This window comes from Boleophthalmus pectinirostris, unplaced genomic scaffold (assembly GCF_026225935.1).
Source record: "Boleophthalmus pectinirostris isolate CB_2022bp ecotype Guang Dong unplaced genomic scaffold, ASM2622593v1 HiC_scaffold_7, whole genome shotgun sequence".
In the NCBI taxonomy this organism is placed as follows: domain Eukaryota; kingdom Metazoa; phylum Chordata; class Actinopteri; order Gobiiformes; family Gobiidae; genus Boleophthalmus; species Boleophthalmus pectinirostris.
This window is the reverse complement of record NW_026571473.1, coordinates 12,065,255-12,091,736: the sequence shown is the minus strand read 5'-3', so window position 1 is coordinate 12,091,736 and position 26,482 is coordinate 12,065,255. Positions and strand designations below refer to the sequence as shown.

The following is a 26,482-nucleotide window of genomic DNA, read 5'->3' as shown; positions in this document are numbered from 1 at the left end:
AGATTGTAGACATACATACATTTAGTTATGTGGAACCACTATCACTTGAAATCCATGGGTTTCAAGAATGATGAAAACATTTAGCTGTTGCCATAGCTATTTATGATTTAAAAATCAGATGAGATAATGGTGTTGCAGAACAGTTCCTATTGCACCCTTCCAAATGGCATAAAAGAGCAGTTAATATAATATAATATAATATATTATAATATAATAATCAAATATGGCATCTTTTGAATGATGAAAAGTCAGTGACTAAAGGAACTCACAAATAAAAATGGCCATCTGTTTATGATTTGTGATTTTGCGATGATGAGTAACTAGTAAGTTCAAAATGATAAAACTCAGTGTTTTCTTGTCAAAATAAAAATTTCATAAGCCAGAAATATTGGGGAAATTCTCACACGCCAACACGTTAACTACTTAATTAATATGAGAGATCATGGTTAAAAATGATTATGCTAATTGAAAGCATCAACAAGCCTCTGGAGCATTTTGTAACTGGGGCACAGCAAAAACAAATCATTTTCTATCCAAAAATGAACAAAATCAAAAATCAAAGTCAAATCTAATTATTTGAATAAATAGATGTTTCCCCCCAAAATGTATGGAGTTTAAATTAGCATAAATGAATACATGAAAACTGATCTGTTATGAAACCAAATACTTAAAGGTCCCAGCACCACCACACTTAATATACTACGCAAAATTGACTCTTGTGAGCTTTAAGCGTTGTGCAAAATTAGTAATTAGTTAACAAAACACTCCAGGTATGTATTCAATGAGAAAACAACATTATAACGTAGATCAGAAAATAGCATAATAATCACTTTAATTTGTTTTTCTAATTGTGCTAATCAAATCACAATCTGAACTTTTTAAATTGATAATGTAAATACTCCATTACTTTGTACAGCTCCATTTTCCAACAGAGAGAAGAAGGAGGATGTGGAGTGAGAAGCTGAGAAGTAATTAGATTCTGTCCTACTTTAAGTTTGTCTCCAAGCAGTCTGTTTATCTGCATCAGAGTTTTACACTGTGAGCTTTCATGTCAGCTCAACCACTTTATATTTGTAACAGAGGAAACATAGTCGAGAGAGCTGTGTATTTCCCTTTGAAGAAATGTTTACAAAAATGAAAATATTTACAGTTTGTTGTATTGTTACAGATGAGTACAAGTCTGAGTTGGGGCAGCAGCTCTCCCTCATCGCGGGCTCTCTGGTTGGAGGAGTTTGCATCGTGTCGCTGGTCGCTATAGCAATCATCTGTTCCAGGTACTGAGAATTACTGCAGTATATATGCACAATGAATATATAAAGTTATTCACTGATTAAAGTACAGTACAGTAGATACATTAAAGCTCATGCTATGTGATAAGAAATTAAAGCTCGTATGGCGTAACATGTGAATAGCTTCTGCAGATTGAAATGTGACTAAGCAAAGCAACATTAACTTTTTTATTGGCCGTTTTACAGTTAGTTCTGAACTGGCAGTTCTATGATGTGGTCCCCTATGTATGCTCATATCTGGCATGAAATGAACATACTCATCATTTCAAATGGATCACTTTTTACTGCAGTCATACTGACTACAATAACAGTAAAAATTCAATTTGACTGACTAATTGTTCACTTAGATAGATTTGATTAAGTTAAACATGTATAATTTACACTTGATTGAGCAATTCTGTCCCTCCAGCTGTAGTAACCCAGTGTCCAACCAGGATTATACTACGTTATAATCTGATCAAAACTGTTTTAAATATCTTTCACTGATTGTTTCACTGATTATGTTTTTTGTTTTTTAATGTGCTGGCTCTGCACTCATCGATAAACAACACATTAACACATTAAAATTGGAAGCTTGTTTTAAAGGCCCTATGTTATGGATATTGACTAATCAAATACATAACTGTAGTTGTGTTTTGTTGCATTCTCACATGTTTGAGTAATCCTGGATTATTCGACAGTCTACATCTCCAAAACTCAAAATGATTTGTTACAACTTGTGATGTCATGTAGTGGTAATTTTCAAGTTAACAGCTACCTCTTACCTTTTGTTCAGTAGAGATTGGGAAATCATGCAAATGATTCTAGTGAAGGTGTATGAAGTTGAGAACTACCTGCATTACCACATGACATCATAAGGTAGAACAGAGTGTTTTCTGTTTGGGAGAAGAACACAGAACAAAATATGCAGTGTTGTTTGTTAAACATTTGTGAATGAAACAAAACAAAACATGTTTATGATGAGAAAACAACATTATAACAGCCCATAAAATAGTGCAATGTAGGAACCTTTAAGTGTAATGCAGTGTTTTGTAGGAAAGACAGTGTGACTTCACATTTACATTGGGTTAAGCACCACCTGCAAACACACTGCATTTTTACTGAGGACTAAAGGTCACTGAGTTCTTACAGTGATTCTTCTGTGGCCTCAGTGGCCCGTGTCTGACTCACATCTGTTTGATATGTATCAGTGTTCTTCCTTTATAGATCCAGGCTTGTCATCTGATTGGCCACATCACCACTGCATGTGTCACTGTTTATCTGCTGCCAATTCAAGGTGCACTGTGTAGCATAGCAATACAAGCATCACCAAAACACTCTCAGTTTAAAGGTACACTGTGTAACTTTTCTGTGTCTTTCTTTGTTAATGAAATAATATAGTTGTTTTTAATATGAAAAAGTTAACTGAAAATTTGATTCATTTTTACCATATCTCCCAGCTCTTTGTTGCTTTAGTTGAAGTAGCAGCCACAGTCGGGCCATCTGCTTCTCTCCATGGTGAAGCAGTTCATGCCATTAGGCAGAGTTACAGGCTAGATCTGTGGAGAGTATACATGTTTTTCAAGGTATTTTCGATTAATAAAAACACTTGTAATTGAATAAATACTTGAAAGAAGTTTAATGCCATACTAGGTGGAAGCAATAACATCTCGATGGAGACAAGTAGGTTGAAAGGTTGCGGACCCTCCACTAGAAAAGTTACAAAGTTTGCTTTTAAACTGAAAGTCAGTATTTTTCCACCTGGTGATGCTTGTATTGCTATGCTACCCATCACAGTGTAAGTCAGAGTTTGAACTTCAACACCCAATGATGAAATTATGGGTAAAAGTTAGCGGTGACTTTACCCTGACCGTGGTGCATGGGCTGACTGTCACTCCGCTCCTCATGAATGCTGTATAAAGTCTATCTGCAGATGGGATCAGTTGGCATATTAACTATTACACAGTTGGCTTCAGTCTCAAATGAAAGTCTGTAACATGAGCTGACAACACAAAAATAACAAGTCATCCTAGACTAATGAATTCCTGATAGATTTAGCTCTTTGTGGCATTCTGTGGGACTATTATTTTACCTCAACCCAGATAAAGAAAGACGACAGCCAATTAGCATTTTAGTGTCATAACTTTTTAAAAATTTGATGTGATTTTTGTCTCTCCCAATTTCTCCCCTGTGGATGTAGGAGGAGACAGAAAGAGAGTGTATATGGGGACAAGCTGCAGCAGTACAACACTGGAGGAGGTATGAATACGTTCTGTTCGTAAGGATGTCATGATATTTAATGTGTGAAAAGCGTGACATAAAAAAGCTATCAACACATAACTTAACTTATGTTTGCTTATTCAATTGACAAGATTTTTTGGCAAATTCTTACAAATAATCTTGAGATGCCTGATTGTACTGCAAATTGCCTATAGGAGTACTTTTTTTTTTACTCCAATATATACTTTGGTAGCACGTTATGGTATTTTTGACTTTTCAGGCAAACTTTGTAAATATAACAAGTTTAATGTATTAATAGTAGTATGAAAAATACTTGAAAATGTAGTAGCAGTTATTACTAATTGAATTTGTTGCAGCAGGGCTCTGCAATTATTCAAATATTTATTGTAAATGGATCCAATTATTTCAAATTGTCATCTATATTTTATTCAGCAATATATCATACTTAAGAATGTGTTATCATGCAAAGTATTAATACAAAGAGTAGAAGTTAGAGTAGTAGTCATGCTAACATCAGTGATCATAGTACCGATAGTTATAATACCAGTAATATTAGATAAATATTTAGCAACTTTTGTAGCATTTCTAGAAGATATTACATTTTGCATATCAACATATGCTCTATTCACATTACGTCACAAACTAGGAAGACATTTGGAAAGATGCAATTACAACTTCTGGTGTAGTTACCGAGATTGGGTTCACCAACTAACTGTGATAAAACCCATTGAAGTAAATTTGATCAGCGGTAAAATGAAGACTGCATACGTGTGTGCTGTTTGGAATCATCTTGAATTTGGCATCCTCACCTCTTCTAATCGCATGTACCCAGTGCGCTCGGAGTTGTGCGCCAGTGGGGCAATGATGAAAACGATGAGGTATGGTTGTAATTGTTGATTAGCCAAACATAACAGAACACTGCAATGACATGTAGATGAAGAAAACTGTGTCTGGGAATTTGTCATCAGATCTTTCGAAACGTCTTCCTGGTTTGTGACATAAGCGTGAATAGAGCCTATTTCTACAGTGTACTAGGTTTTCAGAAGTTAATTTTAAAACCCGTTCCCTAATCTGTCTGCATGTCTCTCAACAGAAGTGACTTTGAGGCCGGACATGTTTAACGGCCCCACTCCCACTGTCACCTTCCCGACCTTATCTGAGGGTCATAGTTCACCAGGCGTCAAGATTTACATCGACCCTTTCACCTACGAGGACCCCAACGAGGCTGTGCGTGAGTTCGCCAAAGAGATCGACCCGTCCTGCGTCAAAATAGAAGAGGTCATTGGATCAGGTAGGAATTGTTACAAAAGTCAAAAAGGTCCCAGTTCTTATACCACATAATTGTTTCCCCAGACTGTGAAAGCTAAAATGCACATTGACAATCCATGCTCCTATTCATAGTTTTCAGCTTCCATTTATATGCTTTATAGTTTGAGGAACTATTTATTTCTTTTGAATGGGAAAACCTGTCAATTGATACGGCAACCGTCCTAATTTTTTATTTTTAACCCATGAATGGAAAGATATAGCCTTTACCTAGGTTGGTTTTATAGGAAAAGATGTTCTTGTGCAGCACTATCTCTTTTATTTCCATTTTAATAGATTGGAGCATTGGAGCATTTATAAAGCTTTGGCTACTGTCAACATGGAACCAGGAAAATGATCAAATTACAGTACTCAAATGGTAAATGGTCACATTTTATTTAGGGCTTTTCTACCTCCAATGGGCAATTAAAGCACTTTAGAAATTATGAATGATAATTGAAATGTGTTGGCTGGTTTTGAATGCCTATGTGGTATAAATGAACAATTAAAACAAACTATTTAATGTTTAAGTGGCATTGTACCATGATAACAAGTTCCATAATATATCCTCTAATTAATGTCCAGATTAAATACAAAATGTAAACGTAGCTTCTTTTTTTTGACATATTGTAAAATGTGCATATCTGGGCTTTTTAATTTAATGAGGCTGAACTGTCACATAACACAAAAGGTAATCTATGGGAGTGTATTAAACATTGTGTGCCCAAGACTAGTGTCAGCCCTGGCATCGGTGCTCAGCTTTTTATGATATTATTGCGTTTTATTATTTCCTTTGAAGTCAAGTGTCATGTTTTATTCATGAGGAAAACTTTGGCAAGAATAAATTAAAAGTGTCTTCAACCATTCATTTCGGATAGCACAGGCCCAAATGCAAAAACACTGTGTGATGTGGAGACACGCTCATGAAACAATTATGCCTTAATACTTAAATGCATTATAGTCACTTTTTAGCTATTTTAAATCATACTCATAATAGCCTTCTTTACATCTTATATATAGCAGTACATACGGACACAAACCCTAACAAAGGCTGAGGGAGTAGTATTTAGTTAAATTTCTCAAGTATGATAATTTGACAAACAATAAATAATAAAGTAGTTTTTAAACAACATATTTTCTTCTAGGATTGTCAAAAGTATTTATAATCAGATACTATGTGATACTAAAACTAGTATCGAAACTAGATACTCATTTGAGCTGGTATTCATACTAAATATGTCATATTCAGAGGACAGAAATTAGCCTTTCCAAAATAGCTGTAAAATGATCTTGAGCTGTATCACAACAAATATATGTATAGTCTAGTATACGCCCATGGACCACTCTGGAACCTACCTGGAAAACTGAGGGATTACACAGACACAAGAAAAAATTGTATTATTTAATACTGAAAATCACATTCTATTGTTAAAAGAGTGTTCTTTTAATTATCACTGTGATATTGGCATTGGAATTGATAATGCGTGTATTAGTATCAATTTTGAAATGTTAGTATTGTGACAACACTACTTACTACTACTCGTGTTGTATTTTTATAGTATAACAGTACTCTTACTCGAGTCAAAGTTTTGGTTACTCTTCCCATTGTGAGTAAGTCTATAGTGAGAAAGCTTTATGTAGACTTACAGTATCAAATAATTTGTCTAATGAGTCTATGCTTTGACAATACTAGATTTCATGCATTATACATTTATTTTATTTGTTAGGGATGTATCAATAACCAAAATATTGTGATATCATATCGTCTAAAGTCTCACAGTAATATTGCGGGCCGTCACAATATATAGAATTACAAGTTCCTTTGCTTTAATACATTTTTATAGTAACAACAGCTAATAAACTTCAGGAACTACATATCCCATGATTCATTTCAGTGCAGACAACATGAAGAAATATGTTTTTTATTTGAATTTTGGGGATTATGGCAGAAATAATTCACACCAAATTCTTGTCAGGGTATTTTAAATGCAAAATGTGTCCTATCTATCTATATTGCAATAAATATCGTACTGTGAGATGCATATCGTGATAATATCATACCGAGAGATTTAGATACTGTTACATCCCTAATATTTGTCCTTCCAGTTACCTAAACTTCATATTTTAAATCAGATGTGTCAGATTCAGACACTCTGTGAATAGTAATTTTCCCAAATATGTATACAGTTAGTCCTATATTTGTGCTTTAATCATGTATTTTGTATTTAAAAGTACTCACCTCTGTGTAGTATTTACTCTAAAACTATAATTTAACTTGTGCAGGTCAAACTTTCTCTTTTATTTAATTCAGTTTTGTATAATCCATTATTCATGTCTTGTTAATATCTCGTGAACTTTAGAAATTCATGTTTTTCACCTAAAGGCAAAACTAATTTCCAGAGCCAACCCAAAACTATATTTCAATGCAACCTTTTAAACTATAAATGCCAACTTTAAAATGAATAGCTCTTGTTTATGATGCATCAAATTCATGAACACATTGAATTCAAGGTCTGCAGACACGGAGGACATTGGCCATTTATCACTTATGGTTCTTTGACACTACAGTGCTAGAAGTACAGATACAGGAGCAAAAAATACTCAAGGAAAAGTAAACGTATCACATGAAAATATCAAATAAAAGCATTACAGTAGCCATTTAAATATTTACTTCAAGAGTAAAAAAGTAAAAGTACCTCATGCAGATTTTGAGGTCTAATAAAGCTTCAAATGTAAAGATGTTGATAAAGATTTGTGCTTAATTTGTGCTTAAAATGTAGTGGAGTAGAAAGTACAGATACCTGCTCTTAGATGTAATAAAGTAAAAGTAAAACGTATCCACTTTAAAATGTACTTAAGTAAAGTACAGATATAGGACCTTTAATGTGGATTGCTATAACACAGAAAAACACAAGATCACTCCAGATTGCTGCAGTGTTCTGGAAAAAAACAGGACTAAACCAGGACTAAAATAGGACCAAACCAAATCTACATAAGGACTTAAGTGGGATCAAACCAGGATCAAATCAGGAATCATGTACACAGCCCGTATTTGTATCTATTAGTCGAGGTGTTAGTTTTATCTTTGCTCTCTGATGTGTGAATAAATATGCTTTGTCATGCACAGAGCAGAGACCAGGATCAGATAAAGCACACTCCACCACATAACAATAAACAGCTTTCACCAAACCAATCTGAGCCAAATGTGCAAGCAGCTGTGTGCAGAATCTCCGGCTGACCGCTGGGCCCTGTGCCGCCGGCTCTGTCTGCCCAGCCGCTCTCAGAGGCTTCCCATAATCCTCTGCTCCTAGCTTTATTCTGCTCCGAGGAGGGCTTTCTTACCTGAGCCGAAGGTGGCCAAAGGGATCAGGGATATGAGAGGAAAGTGCCAAGTATGAACCTATATGTTTGTAATGCAGCTGAAGTGAAGGGTGAGTCTAAAACAAACAAATGTGGTTTTTGGACATTAAAGGGGGTATTTCACTTATTAATTGGGGTATTAATTGCTAATAAACAGGAGCCAACACATTTTATTCATTACGGTAAACTGGGGTGTGGTCAGAGGTAACAAAAGACACAATACAAATTAGGTTATTATTATAAACAAAAGAGGTCTATTCAGTCCATCAGGTGGTCCATCACACGGTGTGACCTGCAGCTTGTGCCAACATATGACAACATCCTGTGTTCCAATGTTCGATGTTACCATTTGTTGGTTTGAAAATAGTATATTTGCTGAAAACAACATTAAAGTTTGTGGAGGGAGCAGTCTTGTGGTGAGAGCACGGGGAGTGCTGCAGAGACTGGGTTATGGGCCTTATACCTAACCGAAAAGAGGGCTCGAATGGTGCCTGTGAGAGACAGCAAGATCACTCAATATGCATGAATGATTCAGAAAACCAATTCAGGCATTTTTATTATGAAAGAACAGCATTGCAACATTGTAGAAAGCTGAAAAAGTTGAGTTGGCATAAAACCCCTTCTTTAAAATAAGGTATTGAGATTTTTTCTATTTTAAAACATAAAGAGAAGATTGATGCATTTACTGTTTCAGTTGATTTGTCACTGTGTGCACTGCATAACTGCTCTGGTGGAGATTCCCGCCGCCTGCTTGCCCCCACGGAGATCTTATTGCTTTGTCTGGAATGTTCCACACTATCACATTGAACATATCTACCAATTCCAGGTGTTTGCATTGCTAAAGAAAGCATTTCCTCCAACATGTATTTTTATTATGTGTGGGCTTTCCTCTCCACAGATCTAACCTCCAATTTGGTGTGGTAGTGTCACTATCTTATTTCCATATTTAACACCATACTGTGGAACACACCTGGCAAAGCATCTGTCACATCAGTATTCAAGAGTAACAAACCAGGGAACTTTGTCGCCCCAAGTCTGGACAAAAGAATTGTAAGAAAACCAATGAAAAGCAATGCACTTTTGTAACTCTGCTAACTGCTGAATGCTTGTATCACTCATTGTCTGTGACAGATCTTAAACGCACCTCTTTAGTGTGTGCTCTGTCTGATTTTTCAGTTTACATTTCCTTTCATTCTGCCTGTTACCTGCACCTCTCTGTGATCCATCCCCTCTGGAGTTTGTTTGTTTTGGAGTCTCTGTCTTTCTCCACAAAGATCCGAAGGAGAGTCAGCAGAACAAAACAGATTGAAGATAAAAGAAAGGTGCACCCTAAGGAGCTAATAAAAATACCTCACCTTCCTTTCTCTCCCTCTGTGATCACACCACACGAGGCTTTCTCATAATACATTCAATTACACTCCATTGAGTACTTACAGGAAATGACTAAGACTAATTCTTCAAAGTGCTGCTGATGAGAGAGTGTTTTGTGCTCATTATGTAACTTTTCTGCTGGAGAGTCTGCCACTTGTTTGTTTCAAGAAAGATGCTATTGTTTTGCCTGGAATATTGACGGCATCAGGGCAAGTTACAGGTCAGATGTGTGGAGAGGTAAGTAGGAATACATGTTTTTTTTAAAAATAGATTTTAGAGTAATAAAAACACCCATATTTGAAGAAATGCAAGACAAATAAGTTTAATGCCATTTGGACATTCAAGGCAAACCAGCATTTCCAACATCTCCATGGAGGCAAGCAGGTGCTGTATCCCCCAAAGTAAAGTTACATAATGCACTTTTATTTAATATGAAGAGACGTATCAGATGACTTGAGTATAATACAAGTTTCAGTACAACAAAGGCATCTCAAAAGCAAGCAGACCACTTTACAAAGCCATGGGGGCCTTCAGTCTAACCCTGCCCATAGAGGCTTGCAGCAATACCAAGATGTAAGTCTGTATTTATTTACTGTGAAATGGTTTGGCCTGTTCACCTGTGTAAGATGAGAAACAGCAGAGTTCAAGAGAGGTGATAGAAAATGATATCTGGATGTGTGGTCGGCAACAAGTCTGTTATATCAATACAGCTAGACTTAAGAAGGCTAATACTTTGCAGCGACATCATTCTGGGGGTGTTATATGTATCTCTATGGCGGAATGTTTAGCAGTTACTATGCTGATACAATGCACACATTAGCAAACAGTCAAAAAAAATTTAAGATCGTCTGAAAACTCAAAATGAAAAACAGAATAGATTTAAACAACCCATTTTCCACATTGCCTGCATCTTTAGATAGTTGATGTTTGACAAAAAGATGAGAGTGACTAACTGAAAAACTGTTGGTTAATGTGAGTTAACCTTTGGCTTGTTTAAGAGCTCGAATCAGCTCACCTGCTCCAACTGACCGAGTTATAGTCAGATTGTGATAAAAAAAAAGTCTAAAGGCTGCCACACACTACAAGATTTTTCTGTCTTAAATGATTTTTAAACGTGCAACAAAAAGTGCACACCACAAACACGAGGAGAATCTTGTGAGACTTAGAATCTCCTATTGCAAAGACTGCGGCTGGATATGGCTGCGCACCACAGGGTATAAAGTTGTGAGCATGATCGCGTCTGCTGTTTCCTGCCTACAGTAAAACGACTCGTTTTAAGTGTTCAAAAGATCAGAGCACTGCACTTGTGTCGCAATACTTCAGTTACATGATTTTTAAAGCATAAAAGATTGGCGATAAAGTCCTCAGGAAGTAGAGTCACTGTCACTAATCTGCAGCTTCACCTTGATCCATGTGCTGAGTAGATGTAAACAGACGCATGAGGAACTACTCTGGTCTTTTTACTTTCAAAGAACACTTCAAACTGTATTGACAGAGCTGTTTTGTGGACTGGGTGTTATTATTTGCGGAGGACAATTTCTATGGATAATGTGGATGAGATGCTGCAGTTTAAATTTACCACTTTATGAGAAATGAGTGATAAAGTCTTCTCTATTTTCGCTATATTCCGAGTTTGTATCTTGCGCCTCTCTGTCACTCCTCTGCCCCTGACACTATTATTGACTGTTACTATAGAGTTGCTAATGTTTAGTGGTTATGATCTGACAGAGCAGCTCACAGTCACACTGACATCACACACACGAAGAGCACAGCGGCTTCAAAATCGCACATGTTGCGATTTGAAATCGCAACCAAAATCTGGCAAATTCTCCTGTAGTGTGTGGCAGCCTTAACTTGAGTAACAGAGCTTCAGACAGAGCAGTGCCTACAGTTAGCATCACACCCCCAGCGAATGGTGGTGACATCAGCTGCAGAGTATCTAGCTTTTTTTTTTTTTATATATATAATAATTTACATACGAACGAAAATCACATACCAGAACACCAGGATTTTAGTCCCTATTTAAGATCATTTGCATCACTGAATCCAAATCAACCAAATTATTCCCCATATAACTCTGTCATCCCAGAAGAATAACTAGAAAGCAAAAATGAGTTTTCAGCTTGTCCAAGAAAGGGTGGAAGTACAAGACTGGATGTCTCACGCAGGAGAAGTTTATTTACCATCAATAATACGGGCCCAGGGGGACTTAAAAAGTCAACATAGTATGATTTCAGAAGAGAACATAGTATGGTCTTTGAGTGTTCAAGCCCGTTTATAAAGCAAGTGGTGAGACTATGAAGGCCAGTAGGCTCCAGTTAGTCAGCAATATGCCACAGTTTTAGATAATGGTATGCCAATGGTATGCCAAGGGAAGCTCATGGTGTAAATATAGCTTTTGTGTCCATGTTAAACTGAGATGTATGTGGAAGATACATTACTTAAATTATCTTACAGGTGATGGTAGAGCCCTGCACTACCACGGTCCTGACGCAAAACAGTACGGTGTGGGACACATTTTGAAAGCTCATTGCAGGCGCCAGGGGGGAGTGGAACTGCACAATGTGGGAGCGGGTGGGTGGGATGATAAACTGGAGTCCTGCAAACTAAATATAAGTGTAAAGTAAAATATACAAATGATTAATGTATGCCTATCATACAGCATTTGTGCTGGATATTTTATTTGTCATTAATAAAAACATTTTAAACAGCCTAAACTTCTACCTAAATCTCACACACATTTTAGACAATTCCTTTCCGCTTCTCCGCGTTTGATAGAGCTTAAGAAAATGAACGTCCCCATCTTGCGGGATTTGCAGGCGGGAGCAGAACAAAATATCACAGATTCAGGTGGGATTGGGAATGAAAATTACAATACTTTGCAGGTTCAGTCGGGAGCGGGACTGAAAATTCTGTTCCGTGCAGACCTCTAGTTGACACAGTAGATAGTTTGATCCCCACTAGAGTTTGATCCCCACTACTGGTCTTGTGTCCATGTGCAAGAGACTTTGCACAAAATTAATGTGTGTTTGTGTGTGTCTGAATCTGATTTATCAGCCAAGTCTGTCAGGTAGCCCCAAAGCAAGTGGAGTAGAGAATGAATAAATAAGAAGAAAGTTTTCAAGTTTGTAAAACACTATATAAAGCTTACCCAATTTAAACAGCATTGAAAACAACTGGATGACTGAATTAATTACAATATCAAGTAAGCATGAGTGCACATTATTTGAGAAAAACAAGAAAATATGATTTTATTTGTGAGCTCCTTTCAGACACTCAAAACTGGAGGGCGGTGGAGCAGTAGCATTCTCTAGAGCTGAACATGGTCGTGCATTAACAATAGGTAACAATCTAGGCCAAAGTCTACTGACAGGACCAGGGACTAGAAAACACTTGATGTATTTTTAACACTCGCTGTCCGCTTTTTGACATTGGCTGTATCCGAAACAGCAGATTTGATGTTATTCGATCAGACCTCCTTTCCAATCCATCAATTTGTCCTTTTATGACCACAGTAGCTCATTTTCTTAACTCCTCCACCCCTTACCTCTCTGTAGCTTACACAATCAGCTCTTGCAGTTTGCTCTTGGTGTGTCTTCTCCCCTTGAGGAGCTGGTGACAGTAGATAGTTTTAATGAGCAGAGCAGAAGTGGAGCAGAGATCACAGTGAGACAGGACGAGTCTGCCTGTCATCCTATTCCCATCACTCATACATTATTCACTAGCTGATTTTTATCTCCGCAATGAGGACTTTTATTTTGAAGTGATATTCCATTTTCATGTTCCCCCCAAGTACCATACTGCTGCAATTATGTGACAAAAGGCGTCTTCTGAAGTCAGACTCTTCGTGTACGTTCAGTGGTCTCAACATGGAGGGGTGAGAGAAAGTTCATTTGCGATGCAGGTTAAACTAGCAGAGAATATCAAAGGTTATCCAAAAGAACGTATGTAGGGGTATGGCTTGACTAGCAGTTTTAATTGGGTGGTGGCACAGTTGCTTTTCTAGTCTAGGTGGCCTTAAGGGGTTCCAGAAACACTTTTATCTGTAGCTTGGAATTAATCTTACATCAAAATTTGCGTTATGTCTGTAAGTGTCAGCCAATCACTGCTTCTTTTGCTTTTCAACCAATCACCTTTCAAACAGTGACAGTGGCTCAGTTGGTAGAGCACCTGTCCACTGAGCTGAAGGTTGGTGGTTTGAATCCTGCTCTTCACATAAACACCATTGATTGAGCGGTCAGATCCAATGACCCCCATGTTTAGCAGTGCGAATCCAGCTCCCACAGATGAATGCTGTTGTTGTGTCCTTGGGCAAGACGCTTAACCTACCTCATGCCTAATATCTGTGTACATGTACCATATTTTTCGAGCTATAAAGCGCACCAGATTATAAGGTGCAATATCAATAATGCTGAATTCTCTCGTCTATTTTCATACATAAGGCGCACCGGATTACAAGGCACACTAAACAAAACAAACGGACGACATGCGATACTGATCCCTTAGCCCAGGCAGATTGGCGTAATTTTCCCGGCATTGCCTCCCTGTCTTGGTGAATGTGTATTATGAATGTAAATGTGGGTGGATAATTAAAGTTTGTTTTTTAACTTCCCACGAGGAGGACTCGGGGTGTTTAATGCAGCTTTGCGCACATTAGTTTATGTTTTATTGAAATTAAACTTAAAAAAACATGGCTAATTTGCATAAACTATAAGCACTGAAAAAACAGCTCGCTCCTTTGTGCCCTGATGCGGTCAGCTTCTGTCAGTCTAAATCACAGGACTCAGTGAAATATGTGTGTTTTTTTTGTGACAAAGGATGTGCTGCTGATGGTGAATCTGTTCTGTGCTTCTTCTGTGTTGGAGATGGTTCATGTGAAACTTTTCAGAGATTATAAGCCTGCAGGTCATACACATAGACTGTACATATGAATGGACATATATTCTCTGTTGCATTTCATTGATGCCATAAATGCCGACACAGAACTATACTTCGCCCTTTACTCCACGAAGCTCCTGACTACAGTAGCCGTAATGCTCCAACAAGCGGAGCGGCTTCATACCTTACCAAAGTCATACTAAACCATTTTGACAGATTTTTGAGCACCTTGTACCGCATAAAATCAGTTTGAGGTCAGTAAACACAACCAGAATTAATACATAAAACGCACTGGATTATTTAAGGATTTTAAGTGCGCCTTATAATCAGAAAAATACGGTACACGAAAGGGGGTGAGTGGTTCCTGGATGTAAAGCGCTTTGAGTGTCTTGAAGGTCGAAAAGCACTATATAAAAATGTGGCAATTTACTATTCAAAGTATTCAAACATATAAATAATTCACTTTCTCTCCCGTCCATCATTCATATCCATCGCAGCAGCAGAACCATCAGTAACTGCAGCCTCTCCATCTCCTCCTTTTCACCACCACCATGTTGCTTCATTGTAAGGTCATTGTATAACTGATGTCTCTACTTGCCTGGGTCTAAGCACTGACGTTAACAGTTATAGGCCTTGGAGTTTTATAGTGCCTGTCAGTATTCATTCAGTTTGTACGCTTGGTGATTCTGAGCTACTTCCCTACGCTCAGCTGCCCCGGGGCGGACTGATAAAGCTGTGGCTATAACCATCACCCCCAACCACTCCACTGCATTCATACTTGCAGTCTAGGTAAAAAGAGCTGGGATTATCAGAATGAGCTGTTGTCAGCCTGAACTTGATGTATTAATTAGAATCTATTAATTGTTGGGTTGTCAAAAAAAATCAATACCCAGATACTAATTAATCACTCAGGGTGTTGGTTAATGATAATGGTTGACAAACTGGATTGAGCTTTTATGGGATATAGTTTGATTGACTATTGAAACTAAAAAACTAGGAAAATTATATGTTTTTAAATAATCATATCAATCAAAATTGAGTGTTGAGCCTTATTCTTAGTATTGAAATAGATTTATTGAATTTTTGTACTGTGACAGCACTAATTAATTGCAACTCCCACATTTAAAGGGTTCATATTTATGCTATTTTCTGTTCATCAAAAATATATCTGGGGTTGTGTTTTGTTTCATTCACACATGTTTAATGCAGAATTCTTCTCTTAGTCTGAAAACACTCTGTTCCACCTTGTGATGTCATGTGGTAATAGAGGAAATGCTCCAATGTTTTTTTTTACTCTAAACACTGTTAAATTATCATTTGATAATTTCAGACTTGGAATTCCCAATCTCTACTGATTAAAAGATAAAAGGTAGCTATTAACTTGAAAACTAGCACTTCGTGATATCACAAAGGAAAACTTTGGAGATATAGACAGGCTAATAATAAAGGATTACTTAAATATGGATGAATGACAAAACACAACTCCAGGTATGGCAAAGGAGAAATTCAATTTGTAAACTGAACAAAAGTTTATTTTGGTGAGGCAACACCATCATAACATGGCGCAAAACTCACAAGAGTGAGTTTTACGTAATATAGGACCTTTAAGTCTCTCCTACTTCCATTTTGTTCAAACTTCACTCTTAAAACTTAGCCAGGATGTCCGCTCTTCTTACATCTCCACATTTTAGGATTCCACTTGTATTCGCAGTCTCTATGACAGATGAAAACACTCCAGTGGTGAGCTTGTGATTGAACCTGTGTGAACTGTTTGTACTCAGAACAATCTTTTCATCTGTACAGAGCGCTGACCTCTCCTGTTCTAACCCCCTGACAGCTGAGGCATGGTGCAAAAAGCCAAGTAGCCCACAATGGAAAAGCCACTGTCGCTTTTATCTTGTTTTCTCCCCGTCAACTCTGCCCCGTCGAAAGCACTTATTGGAGATTTTGTTTTTTCCTGTAAAAATATGCCATCTGTACCAGCCTTGGACTAGATTCTGACCTTTGAGCATGGCAGTTGGCGCGGAGGTGAGGACAGGTCAAATCCAGTGTTTAACCAGACCTGTCTCCGCGGAGGGAACAATATGCAGCTTTATTTGATGGATGGAAGAGGTTTAATAATGAATGGGAGTTTGGGCCTGGTCTGAGTCTATAGGGGCAGGCTATTGCAGAATATAGAAGGCTTAAGCGGGGTAATAATTTATATAGAGGAGCACAGCATTGTTCACTTGCTGACCTAAACATGGATCAAGCAAAACATTATGACCACTTAACTATTGCTGTAGTTATTTATGATGTTGTTTTCATATGAGTTCCATGTGCAAAAAGTGACATATTAGGATTTCAAGTACAACTGCTTAAAGGTATATTATGCACATGCTTGAATAATCCAATATTATTAGACTGTCTACATCTTCAGATCTCAAAATTCTCCACCTTATGATGTTAGGAAGCAGTAGTTTTCAAGTTAACAGCCACCTTTTACCTTTTGTTGGAAATTTTAGGGCTGGAATTATCCAAAAGCAGATGGAATTTAAAGGGATAGTCTGGAATTTTGGACATAGGACCTCTTTTCCTAGTGAGCCAGAGTGTTGGAGACATGTGGAGACACTTTTTAAAATATTCCATTCAGTCCTTGTATTTGCAGAACTCGCTGGTGCTAGTCTAGCGCATGTCAATGGCCATAGTTAGCCTGCCACTAAAAACAGTATTACCCACTCCACAAAACACCTGAAGCAAATCTATTATTACACTAGACTATTGATGTAAATGTTTGTGTTGATAGAATAATGTTTGAAATAAAACTAACCTTGCATCGCATGAATCGTCGCATGTTGAGGGACTATTTTCTCAGCAGCAGCGGAATTTTACTTTGCCGGTAAGATAGGGGCTATCAGTCCGCCACTGCCAAGCTTTCTGTAAGGAAATACAACTCACGGCCCCTGCTCAGACATAAATCCTTCAAATGCAAGGTTGGTTTTACTTCTAAAATCATTCTAGTGACACAGACATTCACATCGACAGTTTGGCGTAATAATAGATTTGCTTCGGGTGCTTTGTGGAGTGGGTAAGATTGTTTTTAGTGGCAGGCAGGAATATTTTTAAAAAGTGTCTCCACACATCTCCAACACTCTGGCTACTAGGAAATGAGGTTCTATGTCCACAATTCTGGACTGCCCCTTTAAAAAGACAGCGGAGCACTTCCTGTATTACCTCATGACATCTCAAGGTGGTGGGTTTTCTGACTGACAGAAGAACTCTACAGGGTTTGTGTAAGTGAAACAAAACGCAACTCTGGGTATGTTTATGATGAGAAAAGAACATAATAACATAAATCAGAAAATTGGGTAATATGGGTCCTTTAACTGTTCATTGAGTAACGTTTTTACATTTACTGACCAATGCAGAGAACAGCCCATAAAAATGAGTACTCTTATTCCATGGTTTTGCCAATAAAATTCAATACCAAATGTGGTTTGGGCTCCAGTGCTCCAATTTCTGAAAATTACAATAAAATTACATTTTAAATTTAAATTTTCATGTCCAATTGTCTGTAAAATGTTGTTTGTATCTTCAAGGCTGCTGTCATGATTGAAATACTGTTGAAATACTGAAAAATAGAATTTAGAATCACCACTCACTCCTCCACGACTCAGACTCAACCTTTTCTCACACCGGATCAACACTGTCAGTTTTTCACAATTTTAGTCCTGCGAAAGTCTGCAATGTTTTTCAGTCCTCTCTTTATTTATTTTTCCCATGTTTGTTTTGATACCAATGGACCATGCGCTTCTCTGGCTAATCCGTCAGTGAGTCAGAAAAGCGTGGAGTATCTTCCATCAACCCCAGCAACATTGAAGGAAGGATTAAATGTAGAGGACATTTTAAACAAACAGCCTGACAGTTGCTATGATTAAGAGTTCTACTTTACCCATAAATATCAACGTTTATAATAATATTGGCCATAATGTCGAATAAAGTTTTCCTTTTTTGTTGAATTGATTGTTGTATTATGCCCTCTATTTCAGCTGTTCTCTTCTGCTGTCTTACAGGTGAATTTGGGGAAGTGTACAAAGGGAGACTGAAGCCTGTGGGGAAAAAGGAGATCCCTGTGGCCATTAAAACGTTAAAGGTTGGATACTCGGAGAGGCAGAGGCGCGACTTCCTGTCTGAGGCGTCAATCATGGGCCAGTTCGACCAACCCAACATCATCAGGCTGGAGGGCGTGGTCACCAAGAGCAGGCCGACCATGATCATCACAGAGTTTATGGAGAATGGGGCTTTGGATTCTTTTCTCAGGGTAAGAACTTTATTACTTGTGCACATTTGAACTACCATGTGGTTCTTCTATGGGGCAAGACTGTTCTAAACATAGACTGTATATAAACATGGACATAGCTAACAAATAGGAAGTGAGTATGAGCGCTGTTCCGGCTCCATCAACTCTGGCTCCTGTTCACTTCTTTCTCTGTAACTGCTGCTCTCTCAGTCTTAAAATTTTTCGAATTAACCCACTCTACATGATCCTGGTGATTTTATTTAGCTATTTTGCTCATAAACCAAGATATGAACATTAATAGGAGAGAAATTAGGTGTCTTTTTTCCCTGAGATCGCTCAAGTTTGATTGACAACATTGTTAAGTGCCCCCTCCCTGTTAAACCAGCAGTGCAGGCGGGAAGAGGTGTTACCTTCAACAGCCTCGCTCTGGATTGGCTCTTTAGTTGCTATGATACTCATGGTCAGAATTCCAAACATGGAACTTGGCCCTGTAACTACAAGCCTCGGTGAGCTTCATTTGACTGGAGTTGAGCGCTATGGGTGATGTCACGCTCCCTTAGTCCACTTCTGTATACAGTTTATGGGCCTAAAGCTATTCTGTTTTATACTCAGTTTATTTATTTATTTTTTCCAGTATCGATTCTTATTCAAAACAGTATCTAGTTTTTATATTTGTTTTAATATTGATTATTTCACTCCCAGCTTGGGGCAAAATACTTGATATTTCCTGTCTACAATGGTGTGAAAATGTGTTTATGTGGAGAAGTGAGAGGCAGTAATCACTATATGCTGAATCACTCGACTGCAGCCCCCCACACTGTCTGGACCAGTCACTCAGGGCTGGCACAGCAGTTGCACCCAGAAATATGATTAATTATACTTTCAATTTGAAAGTAAATCATGAGATAGTATTAATATTGTAATGTCTCTCTAATTGTCAGTCTTGCAATATTCTGTCCAAAGAGCTTCAAAAAGTCGATGGGCGATGTAACTTTTTGGTTTTGGTCACCTGCTTGTTTCTATGCATATGTTATAGCTCTGCCTGGAATGTTCCACAGTATGAGATTAAACAGCTCTACCTTATACGTATTCAGTTATAGATGGTTTTATAGCTCAAAAATACCCAGAAAAACAAACAATCTGACAGTAAGCAGGGTCGTCTGTCCACAGATCCGATTTCTAACTTGGTCTAGTTTGGGTTCCACAAACGTAGAAAAGGTTTAATACCATACTGTGAGAAGCAATAACATCTCCATGGAGACAAGCAATTGATGGACCCTCCACCAGTAAAGCAACACAACTGTGCCATAAAGATAAAGTTATAGCACATAGTTGTTGTCATGAGAGATACCTGTCCAAGCATCATCATTACCACTGTGCAATGTAGCATTTGTTTGTATCTGAAAGTTTTAGGAAAGATCAAACTAGGAGTTTTCTGACAAGTATTGCAGTTAGAGTTGCAAATTATGTGAGCGATTCTGTTCAAAGTTCAGATTTTAAACTCATCTAGAAAATACTGAAATATGAACTGACAAACTAATACAAAAGGTTTATTTCAGAGCATCTTTGCACAAATCTAAACTACAGGGTTTTAATGCAGAATAATACAGGATATTTTGTTGTTTGTGGAAAGAAATTATGGTACTTCAAAAACTGCATCATGATTTTCTAATTGTGTCCATTTTAACAACAATTTTGATTTGGTTGAGATTAAAGTCATTGTTTAAGGTTCTATATTACACAAAATGGATTGTTATGCGCTTACCTCATCAAAAACATACCTGAAGTTTTGTTTCATTCACACATGTTTGAGTAACCATTTGTTATTAATCTGTATATACCTCTAAAGCTGAAAATACTCAGTTTCACCTTGTCATGTCATGAATCAGTAATTTTCAAGTGAACAGCTCCTTTTACCTTTAGTTCAGGTGAGATTGGCAATTCAGGGGAAATCCTCCAAATGATTCTAGTGAAGATATATTTGTTTAAAATCACAGTGGAGCACTTCCTATTATTATCACATCACAACGTGGAAGAGAGTGTTTTCTGTTTAAGAGGAGAATTGTGTTAAACATGTGTGAATGAAACAAAACCCAACTGCAGGTATGTTTGTGATGAGGAAACAACATTATAACATAGATAAATCATAAAATACTGTAATATAGGCACTTTAAATATCATAAACAGAGGAGCTCCTAATAGGAAAATAGCTTAGCAGAAGTTTGCATTGCGTCGCTGTCCTTGCCTCCTGCCCCTCTGCTGCCTGTCTATCTCTCCGTCTGTCTCTTTGATCCTGGCCTCCTTTTCCGAGCGCCTCTAAAAACACCCAAACTGTTTGATGTGGATTCTCACAGCAGGGCCTCTTTTTAACTCTAAAATCATCCTCTGCTGACTCATCTTCGCGCGTAACAACGCCGTGATCGATCGAGGTGGTGAGGCTGCCCTGATGTGACCAAGCAGCCACTGGATCAATGAGAGCGTTTGTGGTGGTGACTCCGGAGAAGGTTTAGCCTGCAGAGGATTAGGACATGTGCTTCAAAGGGACAGCCAATGGACACACACTCCGCCAGCTGTGTCAGGGGAAAAAGCAGCGGTTTGGAAGAGAGTCTGAAGGTGAAAAAGTAACATTAGAAGTTGTTTTAGATCAATAATTCAGTAGGGAGGCTCATAATATGTGTATAAATAAATAAGGAAGTTAAATGTTTTTTGAAGGTAGGAAACTAACCACAATCTATGTTTTAGTATGTTTCTTCATCGAAAATATACCTGAAATTGTGTTTTGTTTCATTCACATGTGTTTAACACACAAGCCCTGCATATTTAGGCTATGTTCTTCTCTCAACCAGAAAACACTCCACCTTGTGATGTCATGTGGTAATACAGAAAGTGACTGTAATTTTAAACTCCATACACCTTCACCAGAATCATTTGAATAATTTCAGCCCTGGAATTACCAATCTCTACTGAACAAAAGGATAAAAGGAAGCCATTAACTTAAAAAAAATAAAAATAATTATAGCTTCGTGACATCACAAGCTGGAAGAGAACATTTCGATTTTTGGAGATGTAGATAGATTACCGGTAATAATAAAGGATTACTCAAACAGATGTGAATGAAACAGAACACCCCAGGTATGATTTTGATAAGGTGACATCATTCTAACATGGCTTAATGTCAGTTTTGTGTAATATAAAACCTTTAATCTCTAATATTCTTGGCCGTGTTCACACTTGTTTTGGTTTAATCATGACTGATATAGAATCTACTTCTGCTATAGTCCAGGTTGAGTTACAGGTTTAGACTGAGTTTCCCCTGCATTTCCATTGAAAGTGACTTAGACAGACTTTAATGATCCACAAGGGAAATTATTTAGACAGGAGCTCACACATTACAAAATATTAACAAAGAGCAAATGGACGGTAATAGCATTCAAATTACAACATAATTAAAGTAGCAATAATAACACAAAGACAAATGATACAGATGTGTACATGGACAAGTAGAATATGAAAAAAAAATCTTTTATCCATTAGAAAAATAGTTGTAAAAATATGGAGTATGGCATGAATGTAGGCGGTATGACTGCATGTGCTTAGTGGTTGAGCAGTCATTCAAAAAAAGGATTTTAGGTTCAACCCTCGCTCAGCCAAATCATTTTCTCGACTTTGTCTGCTGTTAATAAAAGGAAAATTAATAGATTTTTCTTGTTCTTGCTCTTCACTTTTCCTTTTCTATGGCAGCAGTTAGATTAACACAGCTCTATTAGCTCAATTAGCTGATAAAGAGTGACACACTTAACATTTATTCTCACATTAATTCGTATTGGGTAATTATAACCTAGAATATAGTTATCTCACATTTAATATATTCCTTAATAAAGAATAGACCTGTACAAATGTAAGTGGCTAATACACAGTAACTAGAAGGCACAATACTTTGTGTCTATTTAAAACTTTGGTATCTACGTTTAGTGTCTTAAATTTGTCAAATAAAGTTTAATCAAATCCCTCAGAGATTATATAGTAAAGGCAGAACTGTGACAAAATCAGACCTGATATCCAGAAATGTTATTCTTGTATTAATTTGTCAGTTCATATTTGAGTTTTCATTTTGTGAATTATTCCGTGCATGTTTAAAATGTGAACAAAATCTTATGATCCGTATATACACCCAAATGCAGCCCTAGATGACGGTCCACCCCTGCTTTGCTTCTCCATCTGATAAATGTAATATAGGACCTTTAAATACTTCCTTCTTTCACAGTCTGATAATCATGTACCCCATCTTTAATTTGTGTATCTGTTTCTTATCCATAAACCACGCCCTAACAATAACAGAAGGGCATACAGTAGAAGTGAATCATCGCTTTCAATAATGCAAATAGACTCACTCTGTAACATAAAACAGTCTGCAGTCAGCGTTGTGCAAAATATATGAATTACTGAGTTTTCTGCCTCAGTGTCTCTACATAACCAAGGTGAAAATGTCTGATATGTGAGCGTAATATTAATCCGTTCACGGTTTGTGCCTCTGCAGCAGAATGATGGGCAGTTCCCAGTGATCCAGCTGGTTGGTATGCTGAGGGGCATCGCTTCTGGGATGAGGTATGCACCCACCATTTTATAATCCTCTTTCTATCAAAAAGAGAGAGGAGTTTTTGTCTAATCTATGTTTTGTACCACACGTGAGACGCATAAAGTCAGTTGTGCAATTGGAAATTGACAAAGAGCAAACAATGTAAGGTAAAGTGTTAAAAGATCAATACTATTTTCTGATCTATGTAATTATGTTGTTTACTCATCAAAAACATACCTGTAGTTGTTTTGTTTCATTCACACGTTTAACACACATTCTGCATATTTAGTTCTTCTTTCAAACAGAAAACACTCTGTTCCACCTTGTGATTTCATATGGTAAAACAGGAAGTGCTCCTCTGTGTTTTTAAACTCCATACACCCTCACTAGAATCATTTGGATGATTTCAAACTTGGAATTACCCACCTCTATTGAACTGAAGGTAAAATGTAGCTGTTAGCTTGAAAACTACCACTACATAACATCACAACTTGAAACAGAGCATTTTGAGCTTTGGAGATTTAAGACAGGATTACTCAAACATTTGTGAATAAACCAAAACACAACTCCAGGTATGTTTTTTGATGACCAATGCAGGTGATTACACACAACGAAGATTGAGCGATATACGCACTATCCTTCAGCTTTGGATCACTTCCTTTTAATAACATCATTTTCATTAGCTATGTTTGGATGCTGCAATATCAATGCAATATTCACACAATTATTAATGATATCGAGCGAATCAGACGGTTTCCACGAAGTGAAATCGGCTAATGAATCAGGCTACTGTCATCTGCTTTTTTCTATGGATATGCCATTGTTCTGTCCCAGGAATGTTCCACAATATGACATTAAACAGATCTACCTTACATTTATTCAATTACTGATTGTTTTATAGTTCAAAAATACTTAGAATCTCCACAGATCTGACCTGTAACTTAGTCTAGTTTGATCTTCGTGAAGATAGAAAGGTTTAATATCATACTGTGAAACATTCCAGACAAAGCAATAACATCTCCATAGTGAAAAGCATTTGACGGACCCTCCACCAGAAAAGTTACATAATGCACCTTTAATATTTTTAAGCGAGATTGATACAATAGTTTAACAGAAGGCAGCTTTTTTCTCAAACAAAACGTGACACCTGAGAATACATTTAAAATAAAGCTTTATGTCAAACATCCAACTCTTCCTAGCAGACAGCTTCCCTCCACTATCACTACAACGCCACAACACATCCTTCTGCTATTATCTGTATTTTGTTGCAGGTAACAAGCCCAGATAACACACATTCATGTAGGGGAACAGCCATTTAATCCTTTTCTATTTTGCTCAGGTCTGGACTGTGATAACACACTAAATGCTATTGCCTTTTCTTTTTTCACCAGCTGATAACGCTCACTCTTGTTGTTTTTGCAGGTACCTGGCAGAGATGAGCTACGTTCACCGTGACCTAGCTGCTCGTAACATCCTCGTCAACAGTAACTTGGTGTGTAAAGTGTCTGATTTCGGTTTATCTCGCTATCTGGAAGAAGACACCTCGGACCCCACCTATACGAGCTCGCTGGTCAGTGCACAAACTAATGCATTTTCAAGTGGACAGGCTGCAGCAGTGGCGCCCTAATGATGATAGGTTGCATATTGGTTGCTATGGTGATTTTAATAATGGGAAAGGGCGGGCAGTGTCATAAATATTCATTATACAAGAACACAGCTGTTACTTTTAACAAAGGGCCCGTTGGACAGTTGAGGACACAAAAGATGGACTTCAAATGAAATGGTGCAGTCTGGAGCTCTAAATGAGGCGGGCGACTGTTAGGAAAAAGTGTAATGAAAAGTGTATTCATCTCGGTCTGAGCCGCACTGTTAAGGATACATACAGTATTTTTCATGTCTGCTAGCATGATTTGGGCTTTTGCCTCGTAGCAAATTGAGTTATAATTTAGAACAGACCAAAAATATATGTTTTAGGGGTGCACATATAATCTATTTAGACTGAATTTTCTACATTGTATTTAAGGGGCACTATGGGCATTAGGTAAGTTTTAAGTTTTAAAACCTTATATTGTCCATGGAGGTGTTGTTTTGCATTGAAGGTCCCACAATTTAGCAATCTCCATGGAGACAAGCAGGTGACACCTCCAAACCCAGTAGTTTTGCGCAATACAAATTCCTGTAATTGAATAAATGAAAGATAAATTTAAATCATACTGTGGAAGGTTCTAGGCAAAGCAACATTTTCATGAGACAGTCAAGTGGCAGACTCTTCATCAGAAAACGTCTTTAATATATTATAAACATTTACATTTCAGTTTTGGATTTAAGTGTATTTTTGACAAGTTTAAGTGTATCATCAATTGTATACTGTAATAATTTTTCTATGCAATTTAGTTAAACAGTATATACATACTAAATTGAATACTTTTAGCATATTATAACATAGATACTTTTAATCGATGAAAACTGTCAAAAATATATTTATATAAATATGAACTACACTTTTTAGTTTTGTTTCAGTGTTTGCATATGTTATGTTTCAATATCCATGGTCCCCAATGGCCCAATTACCCTACATAATCAGTTCTATTACAGATAAACATTACAGGCATACTATATGTGTGACTATACTTTTATGAAAAAGTATAGTGTAAAGTGTATTCATATTGGTTGAACATGCAATATTTTAATGTGTTTAATGTGTGGTTTTTTGTTTTTTGGTTTGGTTTGAGTTTTTTTTTTTTTTTTTATAATAATATAATCTTTTCTACTATATACATTTACATTTCACTTTGATGTAAGCGAAAGTTCAATGGTAATGGTAAATTCAGTGGTAGGAGTAGGAGCAGTAGGAGTAGGAGTAGAGTAGGAGTAGGAGTAGGAGGAGGAGGAGGAGGAGGAGGAGGAGGAGGAGGAGTAGTAACAGTAGGAGTGTAGTAGTAGTAGTAGTAGGGGGAGGAGAAGGAGCAGAAGTAGTAGTAGGAGGAGCAGTTGTGGTAGTAGTAGGAGGAGTAGCAGGAATAGTAGTAGTAGTAGTAGTAGAAGGAGTAGTAGGAGTAGTAGCATTAGTAGTAGAGTAGTAGCAGGAGGAGTAGCAGGAGGAGGAGGAGCAGGAGTAGTAGAAGTAGTAGAAGTAGTAGGAGTAGTAGGAGTCTTTCAATATCAGTGACCCAGTTACCATACATTGTCCATTCTACTATACAA

General features: G+C 37.3%; 1 protein-coding gene across 1 annotated transcript in view; it reads left to right on the top strand.

Moving 5' to 3' along the window:
- Positions 1–26,482, top strand: part of LOC110172256 (ephrin type-B receptor 1-like) — a 151,888-nt gene that overhangs the window by 109,007 nt on the left and 16,399 nt on the right. The window contains exons 11-16 of the mRNA XM_020938094.2: positions 1,169–1,274; positions 3,469–3,527; positions 4,603–4,800; positions 18,476–18,723; positions 23,240–23,307; positions 24,701–24,848. Coding sequence (XP_020793753.1) covers positions 1,169–1,274; positions 3,469–3,527; positions 4,603–4,800; positions 18,476–18,723; positions 23,240–23,307; positions 24,701–24,848 — 827 coding nt within the window. The remainder of the gene's footprint in view (positions 1–1,168; positions 1,275–3,468; positions 3,528–4,602; positions 4,801–18,475; positions 18,724–23,239; positions 23,308–24,700; positions 24,849–26,482) is intronic.